Source organism: Lagopus leucura, unplaced genomic scaffold (genome assembly GCF_019238085.1).
Source record: "Lagopus leucura isolate 7727_CA_CO unplaced genomic scaffold, USGS_WTPT01 Super-Scaffold_100019, whole genome shotgun sequence".
NCBI lineage: Eukaryota > Metazoa > Chordata > Aves > Galliformes > Phasianidae > Lagopus > Lagopus leucura.
In genome coordinates this window covers 9565042-9584834 of record NW_024962273.1, presented here as the reverse complement: position 1 = coordinate 9584834, position 19793 = coordinate 9565042, and the positions used below count along the sequence as shown (strand labels likewise).

Sequence of the window (19793 nt, the reverse complement as noted above, 5' to 3'; positions counted from 1 at the left end):
GTTTTAAGCCCATTAATTTCAGCTAGGTCCATTTGCTCTAAATTTCCCTCTTTCTCCAGAGACTCAACCCTCTTTCAGCTGAGGATGCTGCAGAGGATTATCTGCTGAGCCCATTAAATGTTGCTCCAGGGTTGGCCAAAGGCACTGTTACTGCAGGATATAACACCTGCAGGCCTGACCAATCTGCCTTTGGGCAAAAGACAGAATACTGGCACTGGGTTGCTGTGCACTACATCCAGTTTTATTGTTGCTCTATTTAAAGCTCGTCCAAATACTTTCTGTAACACTAATCCATATGGAGCGTTTCTCTATCAAGCTATACTTCCTAATATTCATCCTGAAGTTGTTATTTCACAATCCTAATCTGTAGTTGTAATTATTCCCTCTCCTCCCTTAGTTTATTCAACTACTTACATGCTCCTAATTATAGGAAAAAAGAAAATCAACTTGTAATAAAATTGAAACTTACTTTAAGTGTCATGCATACCTATTTAATTACATATGATAGTAGTATAATAATGCAGGTAAGCCATAAGGACAGTTTCTTGACTGGGAAGTTCCCTGCAAAAAAAACCTGTCCTGAAATAATGGGTTCCTCATCCAATGGTGACCTTCACTCTTCACCTCAGTGGAAAACATGCTGAGGTGGGACATCCTGACAAAGTGCCAGCTCTGTGATGTTATATAAATCAAGAGAGTCACCCAGTCTACACAACTAGGTGGAACATGCCACATACCCAGCCCAGGCAAGTGGATGTTTTCTGACCTCCCTTCAGGATATTTTCTAGTCCAACCCCCTGCTCAAGCAGAGCCAGCTAAGAGGTTGTCCAGAATCATGTCTAGACAATTTCTGAATACCTCCAAGGAGGGAGAATCTGTAACCTCTCTGGTCAACCATAGTACCATTTCATAAAGCAAATATGAGCTGTGGGATTGCAACAGTCAATTACTCAGCTTCTCTCAGTCAGGAAAACAACTTTCTGCATTACCTCAATACCAAAGATTTGACACTCCAAGAGGCTCCCCCATGGCTCATGGGATAAATTGATCCTTTATAAGCTAGCAACTGGAATCCCTCTGGCAGAGATGCTGTCTTGTGTACACTGAGAGGAGATGTGATCTTTGAGATACATAATTTCATTTTGAACAGCTCCAAGAAAATTCCTGAAATCTTGCTATTTGTACTTCTTCCCATGTAAGGGTGATGAAAATATAGTTTCCCACCTTCCTGATCCTGTCAGTGATTTTCATAAGTCTGGTGTTTCCTCCACTCAATTTCTTCTCATAAGATGAGATTACCCCTATTCCTGTAGGTCCCCTCTTGTGAAAATAGTCATGTGCTCACAAACAGAAGTCTCACACTACTTCAGGCATGTACAGACACAGTGCACCTGTTATCACTTCCTTCTCCCCATCTTCTTAGTTTATCTCCTTAATATTATACTCAGATATTATTACTATGTTTTCTTCTATCTGAATACAATATTTTTTCTGCCTATATCCACTTAAAGAACTCCTCATGCTTCAGTGCTTGGCTCACTGAGTGATAAACCACTGTCCATGTTCATTTGATTCTCATTTAATAGTATTGAAAATACTCTGGATTAAATGAATGATTCACAATTTTGAGTATAGATCCCATGTGAAACTCTGATTCTTATTTTAAGTGTGAACTTTGTTAATATAACATACAGGATAATGTTAGTCTCCATATAATTTGCTGTGTGTTTTATGAAACAAATATGAAGTAATGAAAATTTTCTGTATTGTCAGTAATCTTTCCTATTTTTGTCCCAATGAAAATATATTTTGTCTAGATACAATATTAAATTTCATACAGAAATAATCTAATGAGTTTGGTCATCCAGAATGTGGCATGTAAAAAATGACTCAATTTGACAACAGTAAGTATTCTCTGAGGACTTCTACCAAATTCTCTACTGTCCTGAAATTAATTAAAAGTCATCATGCCAATGATGGACAAGTACTTGAGTGTCTTTAAAGACAACAAAAGCATGTATCATATTTATTGCTCTCTGACAGGGCATTAAATACACTGGAAATCAACTCTCAAATCTGATGTAGAGTATATAACTCAAAGATGTAGTAGTTTCCTTCTATAACACAATCTCTCTTCGTTTCTTAATGCAATAAAAGCCTAAAATATTAAATATGCAAAAGAATTAAATCACAATTTGTGAAACAGCAATAATATTATTTTGCTTCCAGCATTCTAAATCTTTAAAGTTTAACTAAAATAAATGTAATATACCAGCATCTTAAACAGTGTTAGCACTGTAACCAACATTTAGAACTGCAAGAAGTACAACTTTATAAAAATTACATCTGCAGACTGTTAAAGGAGAATCTGTAAGAAACGTCAAACAATACTGTTCCTTGTATACTTCACTGAAATAACATAAAAGTTGCATCTGGAATCAGTTACTGGCACAGGACTTAAATAAAGTATTGCATTACATTTAACAAGCTAAATATTATTAATCATGAGTCAGATATAACAGAGTGCCACCCAGCTGGCTTGTAATTCAATTAATTTACCTTCTTGGGAGATGACAATGGACTTGGATGATTTGATGACTTTGCTGTCTAGACTCCAGGTGACAGATGCAGGGGGATCAGAAGAAATTCGACACTGTAAGACCAATTTTTCACCATCTGCTACTTTAGCATCCTGAAGCTTCTCTGTAAAGGATGGTGCTGTTCCTTTGCTTTGTGGTGGTGTTGGTTTGCTTGCTGCTGGTTTGTTTTCAGCTTTTTTCCCAATTATCCCTCCATCCACCACTGCACACCCATGTTCACATTTCCTGTCATTCTTCTCTTCTTTTTTCACTACTGGTTTGGGAGCAGGTGCTTCAGAATTGGGGGTGGCATTCTGTGCTTCAGAACTGGCACGGGCATTTGGTGCTGGGGTGCCAGCGCTGCCATTCTCTGCAGGGGGCTTCTTCTTTGCGCCCAGCACAGATCTGAAATCTGTAACTGCTGGTTTAGGAGGTGGCGCCTTCTCTGGCAGTGGGGTTTTTGGGGTGCCTTTCTTGGCCAGCACAGAGCGGAAGTCCACCTGCTGGGGAGCATGAACTTTCCTTTCTTCCTCTGACAAGGTCTTGGGTTTGACCTGCCGCTGCAGGTTTGCTCGGAAGTCCATTTGCTCGGCTGGGATTTCTTTCAGATCCTCCTCAGAAAAACTTTTGGTGCTGACTTTCTTGCCTAAAATGTCACGGAAATCAAGCTGTTCAGCTTCCTGCTGCCTCAGGCTCTCCTCTGTATGTTCCCGAGTTTCCACTCGCCTCTTCAGTACACCTCGGACGTCTTCCTGCTCTTCCTCAGCTGCTCTGGTTTCACCGCTGCTCTTTTTGAAGCCACTTGTTCTACCAAATGTTAGTGCACCATGATTTCCACCATCTCTTCTCTCTCCAGAGCTGGCTGATTCCCTCCCACTCCGATCGAAAAAGAAAGGAAAGAGACAGCCAGGAAAGGGGCTGGTTTAAAAATGTCAGAGAACAATCTCAGTGCAGGAACAAAATGTGTTTATAGAAGGGGAGGTTGATTAGAGGAGCACACTCCATTAGTTTATTGCATCAATGATGACTTCAGGAGCCATATAAGGGCACAAACAAAAAAGATCTTCTCTACTCTGGCATGGTAAAATGTGCTTAGCCTGTATGATGAAAACAATTTGTTGGGTCACATTTGGGGATTAGGTTGAACAGCAGCCAGCCTGGGTCTGTAAGGGCAGAGAATTAACAGAGCAAAAAATAGAACCCACCCATGCAAGTCCCTGGGAAAAATACTCACTCTCTGCGCATTTCTGCTCTGGAAGCTGAACTCTCTCGCAGCATCAGAGACACCTGGCAGCTGCATTCTCCAACTTGGTTCCTAAAATGTTTAAGCAAAATCACAAAAGCTGAGGTTTCTCCCTACAAAACTTTCCTCAGCTCAGTGACTAAAACAGCTCAAAGCCTGTGTGGCATTTGTAGTGGTTGAGTGAGTGAATTTGGTCTCATTTTACTCAGAGCCCAGCTATCTCAAATATCTTTTCCCGATCTGTTGCTGTCTACACTGGGAACAGCATACTCTCTGAAGAAAAATCAAAGCAATTTACAGAATGAAACAGCTGAAGATAAACATGCTAAAGGAAAACAAACACAAAAGCTGGGAAATTGAGGCAGAGGAGGGGGCTATTTTGTAAAGTTGAAACTTTTTCCAACTCTGCCCATTGTTTATTTATTCAAGCCCAAGCTCTTAAGTTTCCTAATGTTAAGATATTAAAAGCAGGGTCTCATTTTCTTCCCTCCCCCACAGCACAACCAATCAGCAAATCCCATCTACATGGATTGCTCCAGCCTGGGCATGTTTATATTAAAAAACATAAAAGTGTCACCATATATGGTGCTGAGTACTTATTCTTCCTTTTGCAGAGGAATACCACGGATGCCTTTTGAAAAGGGCTCCCATTAAAGAATTCATTAAAACACTCCCGCTACCCCCTCTGCACACTTCCTCCCACAGCTTTATATCATTCTTCCAGTCCCAAACAGCTCTTCTCCATTTAACACAGGAGATGCCAAAAGCAAATTTTATCTCCTCTAGGCACTGCTTCCCTCAAATACTATTAAGAACCTCCGATGTACTCCTTTAAATTGATTGAAGACTAGTAGAGATATCTTCCGTACATGAAAACGCTTTTGTGCTTGCCAGTTTAAGCTTGCAAACTCCTGGATGATTTTTGAAAACAAAAACAATTTTTGTTGCTGAAAGTATTTCCTGGGCACGGACAAAAATTATGTGAACTGGGGAGAGAAAGGAAAGAGGCAGCTTTTTTTCCCCAATGCTGCTCTTTCAAAAAGCTCTTGCTAGATTAGAACACCTTTAAGTCAGATTTGCCCTAAAGTTTAAGACATAGAGCTAGGAGTATCTTTCAGTTAGTTTCCCATAAATTGTATTGTCTGATGTGTTTTTAAATAGCACATGGGAATACATTCCTAGATATGGTTCTGTTTGTGTGACTAAGTTACAATTCAACTCAGTTGCAACTTGCAATGGCGTCATGTAGTACGTAACGTCATTAACACAAATGCAGCAAAAAGTTGCTTTTGTAACAGCAATTAGTTCAATCACCTTTTCAGATGGATTTCCATTGCTCTCTTTTGTTTTAGATAATGAAATAGGGATCAGTAGAGTGTAGAAATAAAACCTTTCACACCAACAAGAAATGGCAGAGGTTGGCTGAAGTTACTGAATACAAATCTTGAGTTTGTGTCTGACTCATCATGTGATCTCAGGTAGAATCCTGCTTCCAGTGAAACCAAAAAGAGTTTAGTTTCTGATTTTAGAGAAGGAACACCATTTTTTTTTCCTGTGAATTCAGTTGCAGAATCTAAAAAAGTGAAGTTACTAACACTGAGCAACTTGGAGATCACAAGATGGAAAAAGAGAAACAAGCTAAGGAAAATTATGGACTGGGATGATTTAAATGCAAAATTCAATCAAGAATGTTTCTGGAAGCTTTGTAAATATTTTTTCATTTATGCAGTTTCGTAATGTAAGTGAGGCAAGACACGTAGGGAAAGTTAGGAAAATAAGTAGAGTTTTGCAGTATACAAGCACTACTTCAAGTCTTTCAGGTTTCTGCTGTTTTGAGTCTTGGCAACAACATCACTTCTGGAACATGAGGTTCTCTGTGTTGGGCTTTTATCAACAAAACCCTAGACAAAGGCAAACCTCAGTGGTTCTGTTGTTGTGGAATAATATAAGACATGGATAAAAGCTAAGCTTAGAAGTTATGCTGCAAACATTTGTCTGAAAGTGTTGAATTGTGCAGGATTGTTCTGTATAATGCTCATGCACATGATCTAAGAAAACAAAACAAAACAAGACAAAAAGAAAAACAGCACCAAAAAAAAAAAAAAAAAAAAAAGCCAAAACAAAAACAGAGTCCCAGCTGCAAAGCCTGAAGCAGTTTTAAAAATAGCTCCCTGTCCTATTGTAGGATCAGTTTTCCCTGGAATGGCTTTTATGTTCAAAATATCTTGAAATATTAGTTTCTTGGCAGAATCTACTCAAATATTTTCAATGAAATGAACCTTAGATGAGACTTATTGTTCATGTATTCCTAGGAATCACTCTGGAAGAAGAGGAAAAAAATGCACTGGCTAATTACAACGTGGGGACATGCTGGGAATTCCAACTGGCCTATAAAGTGTGAAACAAGTATCGCAGAGCAAATTGCATCTTTAAAGATTGAACTGACAATGATAAATAAGTTGATTACTAGCCATAGCTGGTGCTTCAGTACAAAAACCTGTAAAGCTTCAGCATGAAGTTTTGCAACTCTTTTGTGAGAAGAGAAATATACTTTAGAGCACACTGAAGTTTTCATCCTAAAGAAAGCAACTGATCTACTGGATCACAAATTTAGTGGATGTAGCATAGAGCCGTTTTATTGGCTTTGATATGGATCCACTGATTTACCTCTCTTGAGGGTGCTTATAGCTGAAACACTAGTCATTTTATTTGCATTTTGCAACATTCAGTGGGAGAATGGAATGGGTGGAAGTTATGGCTTCCTTTTCTAAAAGTAAACAATGTGTTAAGAGCAGAGAACAAGGTTTGCAAACTCTATGCTACGCAGAACTATATTTACTGTGGCGTAATGAAAGGTAATCTTACAACTGCTTTCTATATAACCTGAACTGGTGAGTATTTGAGATACTAGTGATTAATAAGATGAATGTTTACATCTGATTTTAATCACAGTATCAAAATCTCTAAATAAGGTTAATCAATACTAACCAAACTTTTATGGCAGATGGCGAGAAGAGAAATACTCAGCTTCTAAGAAGACAAAGGTTAACAAAGCAGATGATTTTCTTAAGAAACTACAGGAGGATTTCTGAGATCTTGTGCTGACTCTACCATTACTGAGATGAAGGCTTTGCTCTCAGCCCACTACTTCCAATTTCTTTGCTTGCCTTTGCACTTAAGACATATATATATCGATTGAAAGAAGCACACTGGGATAAAAGGATCCTAATGCTGGTGTCACTGGAAGGATGCAATGCAGAGGAGGAGAAAAAGATGCCTGTGATTTTCTAAATTAATAATCGATATTTCTTTCCCATTTCAGTTGTGATGGTTTCATGGAGACTCTGACTGATTTCTTGTTCCTAAACTATATGGGTTGGCATTTTGCAGGCATGCTCAAATTTCAACAGATAAATTACAGCTGCATGCATGAAACTATTGCATGAAACTGCATGAAACTATTTTTTGTTGTTATTTTCTTGTTGTTGGTATTTTTTTTTAATATAGATATTTATGCAAGACCGTTCTTGAAGCCTTAAGCAAGAATAGGCTCAATGGAACACTATCAGGACAATTAAAATGAAAGATGCAAGTGTAGAGGAATGAGAGGTCTGCATAAGTTTAAAGCCAGGACCAGCAGAGGTTAGCATGACAGCTCCCTCAGAACTCAGACTTACTAGTTTGTTATGCACCAAAAGGCAAAGCAAGAACATATCCTAAGTGATACTGAGGGGAGGAAAGAAAGAAGGCCAACCAGCAGTTACTGATGGATCACATGATTCATCACACCCTTGTCAGCTCACTCTGATGAAAGAAGAAAGAACTGAGAAGATCTTTTGTTAAATTCCACTCTTTAAAGCAAAAGTTTTAATTTGTGAGCAGCCAACATTAAAGGAGAAATGTGAAGATATAAGAACTGAATTTAGGACTTAGAATAACGGAGAATAGGAAAATAGTTAACACTGGTAGGAAACCATGATCAGACTAAGCAAAGGAGCTGGAGAGAGAATGACTCCCTAAAAGCAGCTATGCAAAATGCTCCTGTGAAAAGGAGCTGAACAGTTAATTTGAAAAGAAAATGACTGTGATTTAAAATAGCTCACTGTATATTGTCAGCTTCTCTATATCCTTAGTGAATTGACTTGTGGTTTCTCAGTTTTTCCACATTTTTTAATGGACTTTGTAGGAGTTTCTGAGAGAAAGACACTAAATGCAGTTCTCCTACTCACAGATACAGTTAAGATTGCTTCTGAATACATAAGCAATTCTCAATCAACTATTAAAGACATATGCTGGCAGTTCAAAATCTGTTCAGATGATGTTATTTTCTGCTGACAATTGTTGTAGCTCTACTGGAAACATGAAGTTATATAGCTAACATTTAGCTCCATGAATATTCTTTAGGCAGATATAATAATTCTGATAAAGTAACTCACTTTTTGAATTTTGTACTAGTCTGAAGAATATGAAACAAATATACCTTGTTAATAGTAGAAAAAAAAAAAAAAAGACAAACAACACCATAAAGCAGACAAGTGCAAGTGACACAGAACTGAAATGGTAATGTTTTGTAATACTGCACAGTAACTGTCTAAACTGTCTACTGGACTAGTCAGCTTGGACTAAAAAAGTAGCATGTGGAGCAGAGAACTTTCTTACAGTATAAAGGACTCAATTGTCCATGACATTTAAATACATTTTTATAAAGAAAGGGACAAATATTAGCCATGTAAGGCAATACATCTATGCACAGTAAATAGCAGAGGATTATGACATTTGACTGTCTAAAGTTGTACATTTCCTTTTCTAAATCCACTCAGGGAATATGTAATTAGGCCCTATCTTCACCATTATAGTGGAAAACTGTTACAAGCACTTTGTGAAAGGTAAAACGAACCAACTTCTGTATAAAATTCAGACATTTCAAAAACAGTAGGGAAACATTTTCTCTGCTTAAATCTGTGGATCATACAATCTAGTGGAATAGGTCTCCCTGGCGAGGTTGTTCTATGGAAAGCAGGCATCCTTACAAATATCCAGAGAAATGATAAAAAAAAAATGACTCAAATAGAAACACAGCTTAGGTTTCTCCTTCTGGAGACCCAAACTGGTTCCCACATTGCTGCAACAAAGCTTTATTTTTTCAAGATCCCCCAAAAAACTGTACGCTGCTTTGTCCTCTCTGACTCTTATTGTATTTCCTCTTTCTGTTTGATTAGATCTTTTATCCCTCCACAATATTCAGTTCCATTAGTACTTTATCATTTGGTGGAAAAAGAAGGGAATAGTTTGGCTCAGGCAGAAATTGCAGCTTTAGGGTAAATATAGCTAATTGTTCCAAAGGAACAATCTCTTTTCACAGTAAACATACCTGAGCTGAATTTCATATTGCCCTGTGTGATGAGACTGTACATTCCTCAAGATCAGTGTGAAGATATCTTCATTTTGCAGGATTTCACAGCCTGTTCCTGGTGTTATTTCTTGCCCATCTTTAAACCAGTGAACGGTGGGGAAAGGATCTCCAGCAATGGCACAAGATATAAGGACATTTTGCCCAGCAGCTGCTGTCACTGATCTCGGTTTGCTAATGAACCAGGGCTGGATGCCATCCTGAGGTTCTGCAGTTTACAAACAGAATTTACAAATCAGGAGAACATGCCAAGCTTCAAAGTAACTAATAAACTAATTTCAGGTGAAGCAAACAAAGCAAAGTTGTTTTGAACACTCAGGGTATAAATTTTTAATCTGAAAATAACCCAGGCTTTAATTTTGGAAGTCACTTAACGTTGGTACTAAAATTAATCATTTACTTGGCACTTTACTGGCTCGGTATAGTATGTTAAGGACAAAACAAAAGGACTTTAAAGCTGCCCTAAAAGGAATCCTGAAGATTTGTCCTTAGAAAATATGGGTAGGAATAGCTTTAAGGGCAACTGACAGTACTATGACTGCTGTTTAGTTCAGAGATCATGTGATAAATCATTAGCAATTGCATAAAAACACACTGAACTCAAAACACTGACCCTAAAGGCTAGAGCTCAGAGAAGACAGTGACAACATCACACAGGCCCACCCCCTGAGGCAGAGCTCTTTGCAATGCTGGAGTTAAGATCCTTTATGCTAAAAATAGTAAAAGTATAATGACTATAGGAAAATAGTTGGTTTACAGCAAGATTAGACAAACTCTAGGGTTATGAAGGTAATGAATACCCAAATCACAGAAGATCTGTAAGTACTTCAGAGTTTGTGCTGTGGGATTTATATCCTACATGGAGATTCAAAGCTGTATTTTGTGTATCCACTTCTCCAATTGCAGAAATCACGTGTTCCTCATTAGCTACTGTTACAATACTAGTGTTAAAGCGGAGACACCTGGCTCCTAGACAGCTTTTCCAAATAGCCAGTGCTTTAATCAGATAAAAAAACAACAAAAAACAAACAAACAAAAAATCATTAAATGGTTTACATTAAGTCCATAGCTAAGTAAGCCTCATAATTATCATCTGAAGCTGCACTTAGCAGAAGTTTTGCACTGTCCCCACGAATAGGATTCAAGAATGCATTTTTGAAATAGTTACATAATGTTCCAGAGTGAAATCATTTTCTTGAACTTGCTTCTGCTCAATATCCTTTTTAATTCAGATGCATGAACTGAAAACTCCTAGCACCCTTCAAAATAGACCTTATAAACACTCGTCTGCTTTAAATAGACACTCCTCCAAGCACATTACAGTAATTTCCTTCTAGCATTCCCTGTGATGGAGAAGAACTTGACTTACCTTGCACTGTCAATGTAGCCTGTGTTTGTGTTTCTCCTAATTCATTCCAGGCTTCACAGGTGTATTTGCCTGTGTCTTCAGGAAATACTTCCTGGATATACAGACTGTATTCATTGCCTTTCTTCTCAAAGTGAAAATCTTCTGTCTCCTGGATTTCTTTGCCATTGTGCAGCCAGATAATTTCAGGACATGGGTTAGCTGAAAAATAGGAAGGAACAAAAATCAGAGACACACACAACTCCCCCCCTAGCTCTGATTAAGAAATCACGAAATTCAGTTCTTTTTTGCCTCCTGACTCTGCAACATCATTTTCAAAACTTTCAGAAATTTCTCTAACTCTGTTCATGCTGTGCAGCATGGAACAGTTCTAATTCTGCATTATCAGAGTTAAAATATAATTGAATAATGGAAGGAAGTATACATCAAGGAGGGGAAGTGATTTCCAGTTACCACAGTGTGAGCTGTCATGGGTTTCTATTACCAAAGTTCATACCAGGACTGCTTTCTTCTGCAGCATTAATTCTACCTCAGCTGACAGGAATTCAATCTTGTTCAGTTCAAAACAAAGGTTATTACATGTCCTCTGAGACTCAGTTGTAGTTCAGTAACAGGACTTGATAATGACCTGAAAATTATTATTCTAGGAAAGGAACATTTGCAGAGGTCTGAACACATTAACACTGAACAACATTCATCCACTCTGAAGAATAGACTAGATAATATTAGTTTTCACTTTTTAAAAACTGGTTCCTTGAAATACTTTCAAATGTAGCACTTGCTAGAAGGAAAGGATAATGGCAAAAAGCACAACTAGACTGAAATTGTTTAAATAATAATGTTCTATACCTACACACCTGATACTTCCACAGTCATTATCACTTGACTTCCATCCATTACTTTGAGGTCAGTCAGTCCTTTAAGGAAGATGGGTGCAAAAGTCTTGTTTAATTTGACAGCCTGTGCATTTTCTGCCTTCTTACTGCTCTTCTTTTCTGTGAAGTCAAGAGGAGAACAAGAGGACTTTCTTACTGGAATTTTCATTACAGGCTTTGTCCTTAAGTTCAAAATGATTTGAAGTCAGTCATCTTGTTCCAGCTCTCAGAGGGTAGCATCGCTGAGTCCACCCCAATACAGATGTTTTTCTTCTGTCAGTAATCTATATACAATTGTAAGAAATGGGACCTTTCTCCGGAGACCTCTCTACTCATTGTTAACATCTATGCTAGAGTATCACACAGATTTTTAGTCATTTCTCCCAAGTACATGTGCTCAAGTACAAAAAATCTCAACAACTTGTACCAATAATTCAATGCTTTTAACCAGTGCTGAATTCGTACAAATCTTAAAATAAGTAACAAGTTGCTATTCTCATGATTGATGAGTTAAAAATTTAAGCTCACAGGAATATAGAATTTTCCACTCTGTATGAAATTAAAAACCATTTGGTCAATTAGATGGTCAGTATAAAATGGGTAAGAGCATAAAGTTCACCATGATCCTTTCCTGTATTACAATTAGCCAAACAACTGATTATGGAGAAGGCTGAAATCTGAAGTTATCAACATATATCATAAAACAAACTGTTGGATTACAGAGGTTTTTTAGTTGAGCTATACAACCAAATTATTAGTGCTGGAATTAAATGAATCACTCTTATAAATAAAATCTAGCTGCTCTACATTTCCAGTCTCTGCGTCATATTCAGAGATTATGAAGGAAGGCCATTTAACTGTGTCTTGTATTGTATGCTATACCAGGAAAGACACTTCTAGAGCTGAAGTAGTGATCATGACCAAATGTAGGAAGCCATAAATATTTATCGGTCACTTGGATACACTTTTTGTTTTGTTTAGCTTGAGTTCAGACTTCTTACGTCTTTCCTCTAAAATGCCAACCATACTTTCTTTCCATACATAAAAATAACTTCATTTTGATTATTCTTACCTTCAAAATATTCAAATGTATATCAAGGCCATCCAAAAGAGTATTACAGTAACACAAAATGCCAGACTGGAAAAAAAACAGCCATTCATAAAATTATGGTAATTATAATAAGCTGAAAACACCTTACTGAACAAGTCCACTGAAATTCCTGGAAGCCAAAATTTAAGTTTGTCCCAGGGCTATTTGAGCTCTATGTAAATTTGGAAGCTGCATGAGAGGAAGTTTTCCCTCTTCTGTAGTAAAGCTTTTTCTAGCCAAAATCTTGTCTCGTTGGCTTACATCTTAGGTCTTTTCCTGGCACTAAGCAGCAAGACATTGATACATGTGAGAATGGAAATATGGGACGTAACTGAGACCCACTCAGCTCAGTTTTATGGACTTAGTGCTCTGAAATACTTGATTTACCATCAAAATAAATTGTTCAGTCTTAGGGCTTCCTATAGCATCTGTTTAAAAGTGACTAAGACTACATAGAAAGTAGCCATGAAGTTGGGTCAAAGCCATCTTCACTAATAAACAGCATATTTTATACTCTATTTTGTACTATTTACTCAGGGAAAATGCTACATGCAAATGTTGGACTAAGCAGTATCAGCATGTACTCCTTTACTAATTCAATGCCTTGCAGAGAATCCCTTTGCACCTCAGGCAGAAACAGACCTGGCAGAAGAAGCAGAAATCAATAAAAGGTGAAAAAGGAAGAAGAGAGTGTGGTGAATGGAATTAAATCCAGCTGTCAGCCAGTCGTGAGTGGTGTTCCTCAGGTGTTGGTATTGGAACCAGTCCTTTTTAGTATTTGTACTGATGATCTGGACAAGGACATTGAGTGCACTCTCAGTAAATTTGCAGGTGATACCAAATTGGGAGGAAGTGTTTATCTGCTTGAGGACAGGAAGGCTCTGCATGGGTTGGATTGATGGGCTGAAGCTAAATGTATGAAGTTTGGTTAAGGCCAAGTGGGTCTGCAGTTTGGTTACAACAACCCCATGCAATGCTAAAGCCTTGGGACAGAGTTGCTGGAAAGCTGAGTAGCATAAAAGAATCTGAGGGTGTTATTTGACAACCTAATGAACATGAGCCAACAGTCTGCCCAGATGACCAAGAAGGCAAATGACATCCTGGCTTGTATAAGAAGTAGTGTATCAGGACTAGGGAAGTGAACACCCCCCTGTACTCACACTAGTGAGATGGCACCTTCAGTACTGTGCTCAGTTTTGAGCTCCTCACTACAAGACACTGAGGTTCCGGAGTATGCCTTAGTAGTGCAGTGGAGCTGTGAAAGCTCTGGGGCACAAGTTTTATGGGGAGTGGCTGATGAAACTGGGATTTTTCTGTCTGGAGATATGGAAGTCTGGGAGACCTTATCACTCTCTATGACTTCCTGAAAAAATCTCGTGGCAAGGTAGAAGTCAGTAGAAGTCAGCTTCTTTTCCCAGGTAACAGGGTTAGGACAAGAGGCCTTAAGCTGTGCCAGGGGTGGTTCAGGTTGGATATTAGGAAAAGTTTTTTCTCTGAAAGAATTTGGTGAGTGTGGTGTTGATAATTTGACAGTTGGACTATATGATCTTAGCGGTCTTTTCCAACCTTTATGATTCCCTGAGGATAATTTCAGACAGAAACAAAGGCAACTTTGTACATCACAGCCTTTCTGCAGACTTTCCTGTCCTTATAAAATTATCCTATGCCAATGTATGAGCGCAGTTTGATTTAGTACAGTTCTTGCGGTAGTACATGATTTCTCAAAACTTATTAAAAATTGTGTCCTTTTCTTTTGTTGGCATACTTTGCAGCATGGGGATATTGAAGGCATTTCTCTAGCAACAGATATGCAATCTTCTGCATATAAAAGCTCAAAAATGTCTAAGCAATTATAAATTATTTCCAATTCAAATCAGCATCATATGATAAATTAGAGCTTAGTCATGGTTAAGACAACCAGTATTTCTTTTCAAATGTTTGGCATCCAGGACACAATAAATACATAGCTAAAAGGACCGACTCCATGGCAGCCTGAACAGACTTTCTTCAAAACAAGCAATCTGTTCCTACTTTTAGTAGACTTTTCTTAATTGCAGATCTCTGATTTTATGCTTCTGTTCGATTGTGTACATTGTAGGTAGAATGATAATGATAGGCTAATGATCAACTTAGACAGAATATGACCAAAACTATCTATCACCTTTTAATCTGGCAGCAACAACTAGAAAGATTTAAGTTTCATATATTGCTACTATATGTTCATTGAAAAATCATAGCGGCTTATTCCATGTAATAATTCTTTCTTCACTTAAAATCCGATGTTGTAGACTTCTAGATTTGGTGGGGGAAAAAAAACCCCAACAATCAAAAACCTGATTTACTGACACCAGAGCTAGTTTAATTATTTAGTTTTGTTTAGTCTTGGTCAAAAAAATCATTGCATTTTCTCAGAAGGGACTGATGCAATAACGTAGAGACTGACTTAGAAAGTCTGGACCTTAACTATATTCAAATTTGAAGCTTGTAAATGCTTGTAGAGAAGCAGCACATAACAAAAGGACAGTACTAGAGCTTTCTTTCTCTCATTCCTTCAAGTTCCCTTTCACCACACAAACTCTGATGTGGTTTCAACTTCACATGATCTTCACTGACAACTGGCTACAGAGCCCAAATCAGGGAGGAGAAAGAAAAAGAACAAAGCATAGAACCTTCAGATACTACCAACCACTATGCTTCTGGTTGAGAAAGAAACCCCTCATTTTTAACACTGTGGCACCGGAAAGAAAATCTGGAACATAAAGAAAAGTGACAATGGCATCAAGGGCATGACTTTTTTACATGACTTCCAATCCTCAAACTTAATCAACTGGACATGGAATTGAGGAGATCTGATATCTTCCTATTATGTTAACACTTTAATCACCTACAGTCATTTAACATTTTCCCCACCACTCTTACTTCTTATTGTTTCCAATTAGGAGTAGGTTTAACTTCAAGAATGAATAGAAAGAATGTAAGACTTAACACATAGCAATGTTGTCGTAGTAACTAAAAAAAAATATCTACCCTGACCTGTTCAATGTTTTCCTCCTGTTCTTTTCCCCAATCCACTTCTGCTGCTGAGGTACATGGTCATGTCTAAGCAATTTCTGAAGCACATCAGAAAGCACTACACAAGGTGGGCTTCATAAAACATATGCCTATTTCAATATCTTGTTTTCAGATTGTGCAACTAGTGCATTTTGCAGTAGTTTATAAAAACAGTCACAATTTTTTAATCCCAGCTGTTGGTTTCATGCAAGTCAAATCAGCCAAGACAATGCAGAAGGTACTGTGATTTTCTCAAATATAGAACCACTGAATTATAGACCGCTGAATTCTCAAAGGCTGTACTAAAATTATGAACTCAGCAAGTCACACAGCTCTGCACAGAGCTGTAGTATGGCATAATGTATAAGCTCAGCTGTGGCAGTCTCTGAAGAGCTGTGAGGTCTTATAAATTCAACAGTCATTTGATATGGCATTACACAAGATGATAGATTTAAAAACCCACCCACCACAGTGTTTTTTTTTTTGTTTGTTTCTTTTTTGCCTTTCCTCAGGCTTTGATATGCATGACTTTTGGGAAATAGCAAGTGATAAAATGCACTGTTCAGTTAAAAACAAACAGGTCGCTCCACATTTGCCACTTCAAAGAACTTAGCCTGGGAGATCAGAAATAAGAAGAAAGGTATGAAAAGGAAACCCTATATACCCATATATATTTTCTACAATTTTAATTTAAGCTTTTCTCACAGTATTGACTTATCCCTAAGGGTTCATTTTTTGTTAGAAAAACACTCCAATAAGCAATCAAATCTATGTTTTAAAAAGCCACTTTGTGCATCGAATCCACAGAAATTTAGGAGAATTAAAATCCTTCCAGTTTCTTATAAAGATTCTTAGAATATTTGGAAGGCAATGGTAAGGATACAAAACTTTCCATTCATCAATTATTCTGCTCTCCTGTGTTTATGTAATGGACAGCAAAATGAATCTATCCACTGCTATAATATCAAATATTTGTTTATCTCTTAACCCATACTCATATAAATTTAAGGTGAAAAAAATGATTCCCTCTTCGACTTTTCTTAACCTGGGATTTAAAGAGTGCCTTACATCAACTCAACCTCCATACATCTGCAGACTGAAAATTATTGCAAGACTAGTGTTAATGTTAGCTGTGGGCTCAAGCCAAAATACACTTGAATTTTTTAGAACCTAGACATGAATTAGAACTTGGTGCTTGAATACAACTATAAACATTTATATTGTAAAAGGATAAGCAGAGATGAGCTATTGTGTTGGAGGTGTATATATAAAAGAAAAAGTCAGTGGAATATTCATGCTGCACTGAAATTAACCCACTACAAATCAATTGTACTGTACACATTTACCAGTTTAACAGCAAGTATACAACCATTTACTTTCTAAGGTAAGAGAAACAGATAAATTAGCGCATACAGAAGGAAAAAAATGAATAAATAACTGCTCTTTGGCACTTTCATTCCCAGATTTGCTACTGAAACTTAAATGGAACAAATACTCATATCAGGATACAAACTTCAAGAAGATTTCTGTAAGCTGTACTTCGGCTGTACTTGGCTCTAGCTAAAACAGCTAATATTTTACACACGTTGCCTATTCTAATAAATTTTCTTGCTTGTTTGCCTGCCCAGAGTTTCCAAAGACTTTTAAATGTGAGCTGCAGAATGCTGACATCTCCCGTTGAGATATCAGGACTTCAGCATGCTCAGCAGTGCACAGAATCACACAAACACTGAGGGCAGAAGGAATCTCTGGAGACCATCTGGCCCAGTCCTTTGCTCGAGCACAGTCAGCTACAGCACTGAGCATATACATCATCAACGCAACAACTCAGCTGCACAAGATCATGGCTACAACTGGTTACAAGTCAGGGACACACAAAGAATAGAGAGCTAGATGCCTTATGTTCAGAACACTGCAAACACACTGTTTAGTCTTATGAGAGATTTAATTATACACGAGGAATCTGCTTGCCAGATCATATGGTTAGCTGCCAAATAATGCCTAGTCGTAGCCGTGTGAAAGGACTGTCTCAGCAACATTTACCATTTATGGTGTTTAAACGTAATTTTGGCACAGGGTGATCTGTCAACTAAGCTGGGGAGACTGCTTAACTCAAAAAGCTCTCCATGTGAGTGAACTCAGAGAGAATAGTAGATTCGACAAAAACTCTCAAAGCAAGATTCAGATTCACACATACATGTATAGCCAGAGTTGTAAAGCAGCCTGGCAAGCTGAATTACACTTTTTGAAAAGAGTTTCACTTCCCCAGATATTTTCAGTGTAAATAAATCTGGCTGTTACTAGATCTCACACTGACAATGCTATAAAATCTGTTACTTTTTCTGAGTTGTTAAGGCAGAAAATTGGTATTATGACACACATCTCATCTGTCTCAGGCTTAAAGTGATAGAGTCAAAATATTCTCTGCCATTTTCCCAATAACTGAAAACTTGATATACACTGGAATGAAAAAAAATGAGATGCCTGTACACCTGAGACATGTAGAGATGTTTCTGCTTTATTAAAGATCACAGGTGAGTATGCTGTTTTGCATACTTCAGTCACAAGAATTAGACAGTCATTGACCTAGCATTGTTTTTTTTTACACGACTATCTCCCATAAATTATTTCTGCAGTTATAATCCAGTTTTGTGCATAGAAGGCAAGGTTTAAATATGCTTAGGAGATGCTTTATAATAATAGTTTGGATGTTGTGCTCTGCATTACACAGAAATATTATTAACCCCATCCTTATACTAGCCAGAGCTGTGAAGGTTATACAAAGGAAGCTGAGTTCCACTTTACCCAGTCTGGCAACCTATTTACTGCACACTGCAGGACAGCTTATGCTGCAGTGCATATATGCTCTTTCTTCTCTGATTCTTTCCCTCTGTATGTTATTTATCCAGGTATTCAGCATTTTTAACCTCTGCTTTGTCTATTCAGTTTCAACTGCAAATTGCAGCATTTCAAAGAGATGCCACTCTAGAAATCCCACAACCGACTGCCAATGTCAGTAAGACCAACAATTTGGGAGAAACATGATCAAATGTCTCAATTTAGACTGCAAAGGACAAAGACACAAAGCTGCCTGCTGAGTTCACTGCAGATCTCTTCAGAGTCAGCAGACCAAATCTCTTGGCGACAGTCTCACTGGAAGTTTTTGCAGCCAAAGTGCCGTTTGCTTTTGCCTTCAGAGCCATCTGCCTTACCAATGACTAACACTGCCTGTGAGATATTTACATTAAATGAGGGCTCTTTTGTCACTGTCACAGAGAGAAAATCCATGGAAGGCCGAGAGTCTGTATATCTATGAAATGCACTTATACAGCAGTTCAGTTGGCCCACTGCTAGCAAATTCCCCAATGTTAGTTAGCCTCTAGAAATGCACTGCAATACCTGCACTAATATGTTTTGTTGTAAATGGAATTACACTAGTTTGACATGGACAGCTTCAAAAAATTGCTTTGTGTATCGCAGAACAATCCAGCAGTGAAAACATGCATATTGCTGAGACAGAATTTCACTTTTGCATGCATGATTTCTCTGTGGCTGCATACATAGAATGTAACTTCATTGCGGTGCACCTTGATCTGAGATATCATTTTGATTGGAAAAAAAACCCCAGGCTTTCCTTGAGCAGAAGTGCAATAGAAGCACAACAGGAACAAGCAGTCACAGAAAGTGCAAGTGTCCCGGAGGATGCCACTGATGAAGTAGTGAAAGACCCTTCAGTCCTCTCCTCTCCAGGTAAACCCACTGCAATTAATCCATATCAGCTGCTCTTGGAAACATTCTCTGAGAGAGCATCACGTCCATGCTTTCAAAATTACTCAGGCACATATTCAGTTAATAGGTTTTGTATGTGTTTTGATGACTACCACTTTTCAGCTGAAGATAGAATATTACACAATTTGGCAATCCAAAGTTGGACAGTTTGCCTCTTGGCCATTGCAAGGCCATTCCAAAGAGTGTTATAAAAAACATCTGTTTTCTGTCATTCTGGTGTGCAATGGCTTAATGGTCACAGACCACAGTTGAAAACACCACCAAATGTAGGGGGTTTTCCTGTTGTTGGTGATTTTCTTCTTTTTAAATTAGACATTTTTTCTCTCAGCATCTCAGCTTTGTTTTGCATTAAAAAAAAAAAAAAAAAAAAAAAAAAAAAAAAAAAAAAAA

At 37.8% G+C, this 19793-nt stretch overlaps 1 protein-coding gene across 2 annotated transcripts in view; it reads right to left on the bottom strand.

Annotated features, from left to right (window-relative positions):
- MYLK (myosin light chain kinase) overlaps positions 1-19793 on the bottom strand; it is a 125589-nt gene that overhangs the window by 63479 nt on the left and 42317 nt on the right. For both annotated transcript variants that reach the window (XM_042877680.1, XM_042877681.1), the window contains 5 exons: positions 11456-11593; positions 10602-10799; positions 9194-9440; positions 3814-3894; positions 2560-3455 (listed from right to left, as the gene is read on the bottom strand). In XM_042877680.1, coding sequence (XP_042733614.1) covers positions 2560-3455; positions 3814-3894; positions 9194-9440; positions 10602-10799; positions 11456-11593 — 1560 coding nt within the window. The remainder of the gene's footprint in view (positions 1-2559; positions 3456-3813; positions 3895-9193; positions 9441-10601; positions 10800-11455; positions 11594-19793) is intronic.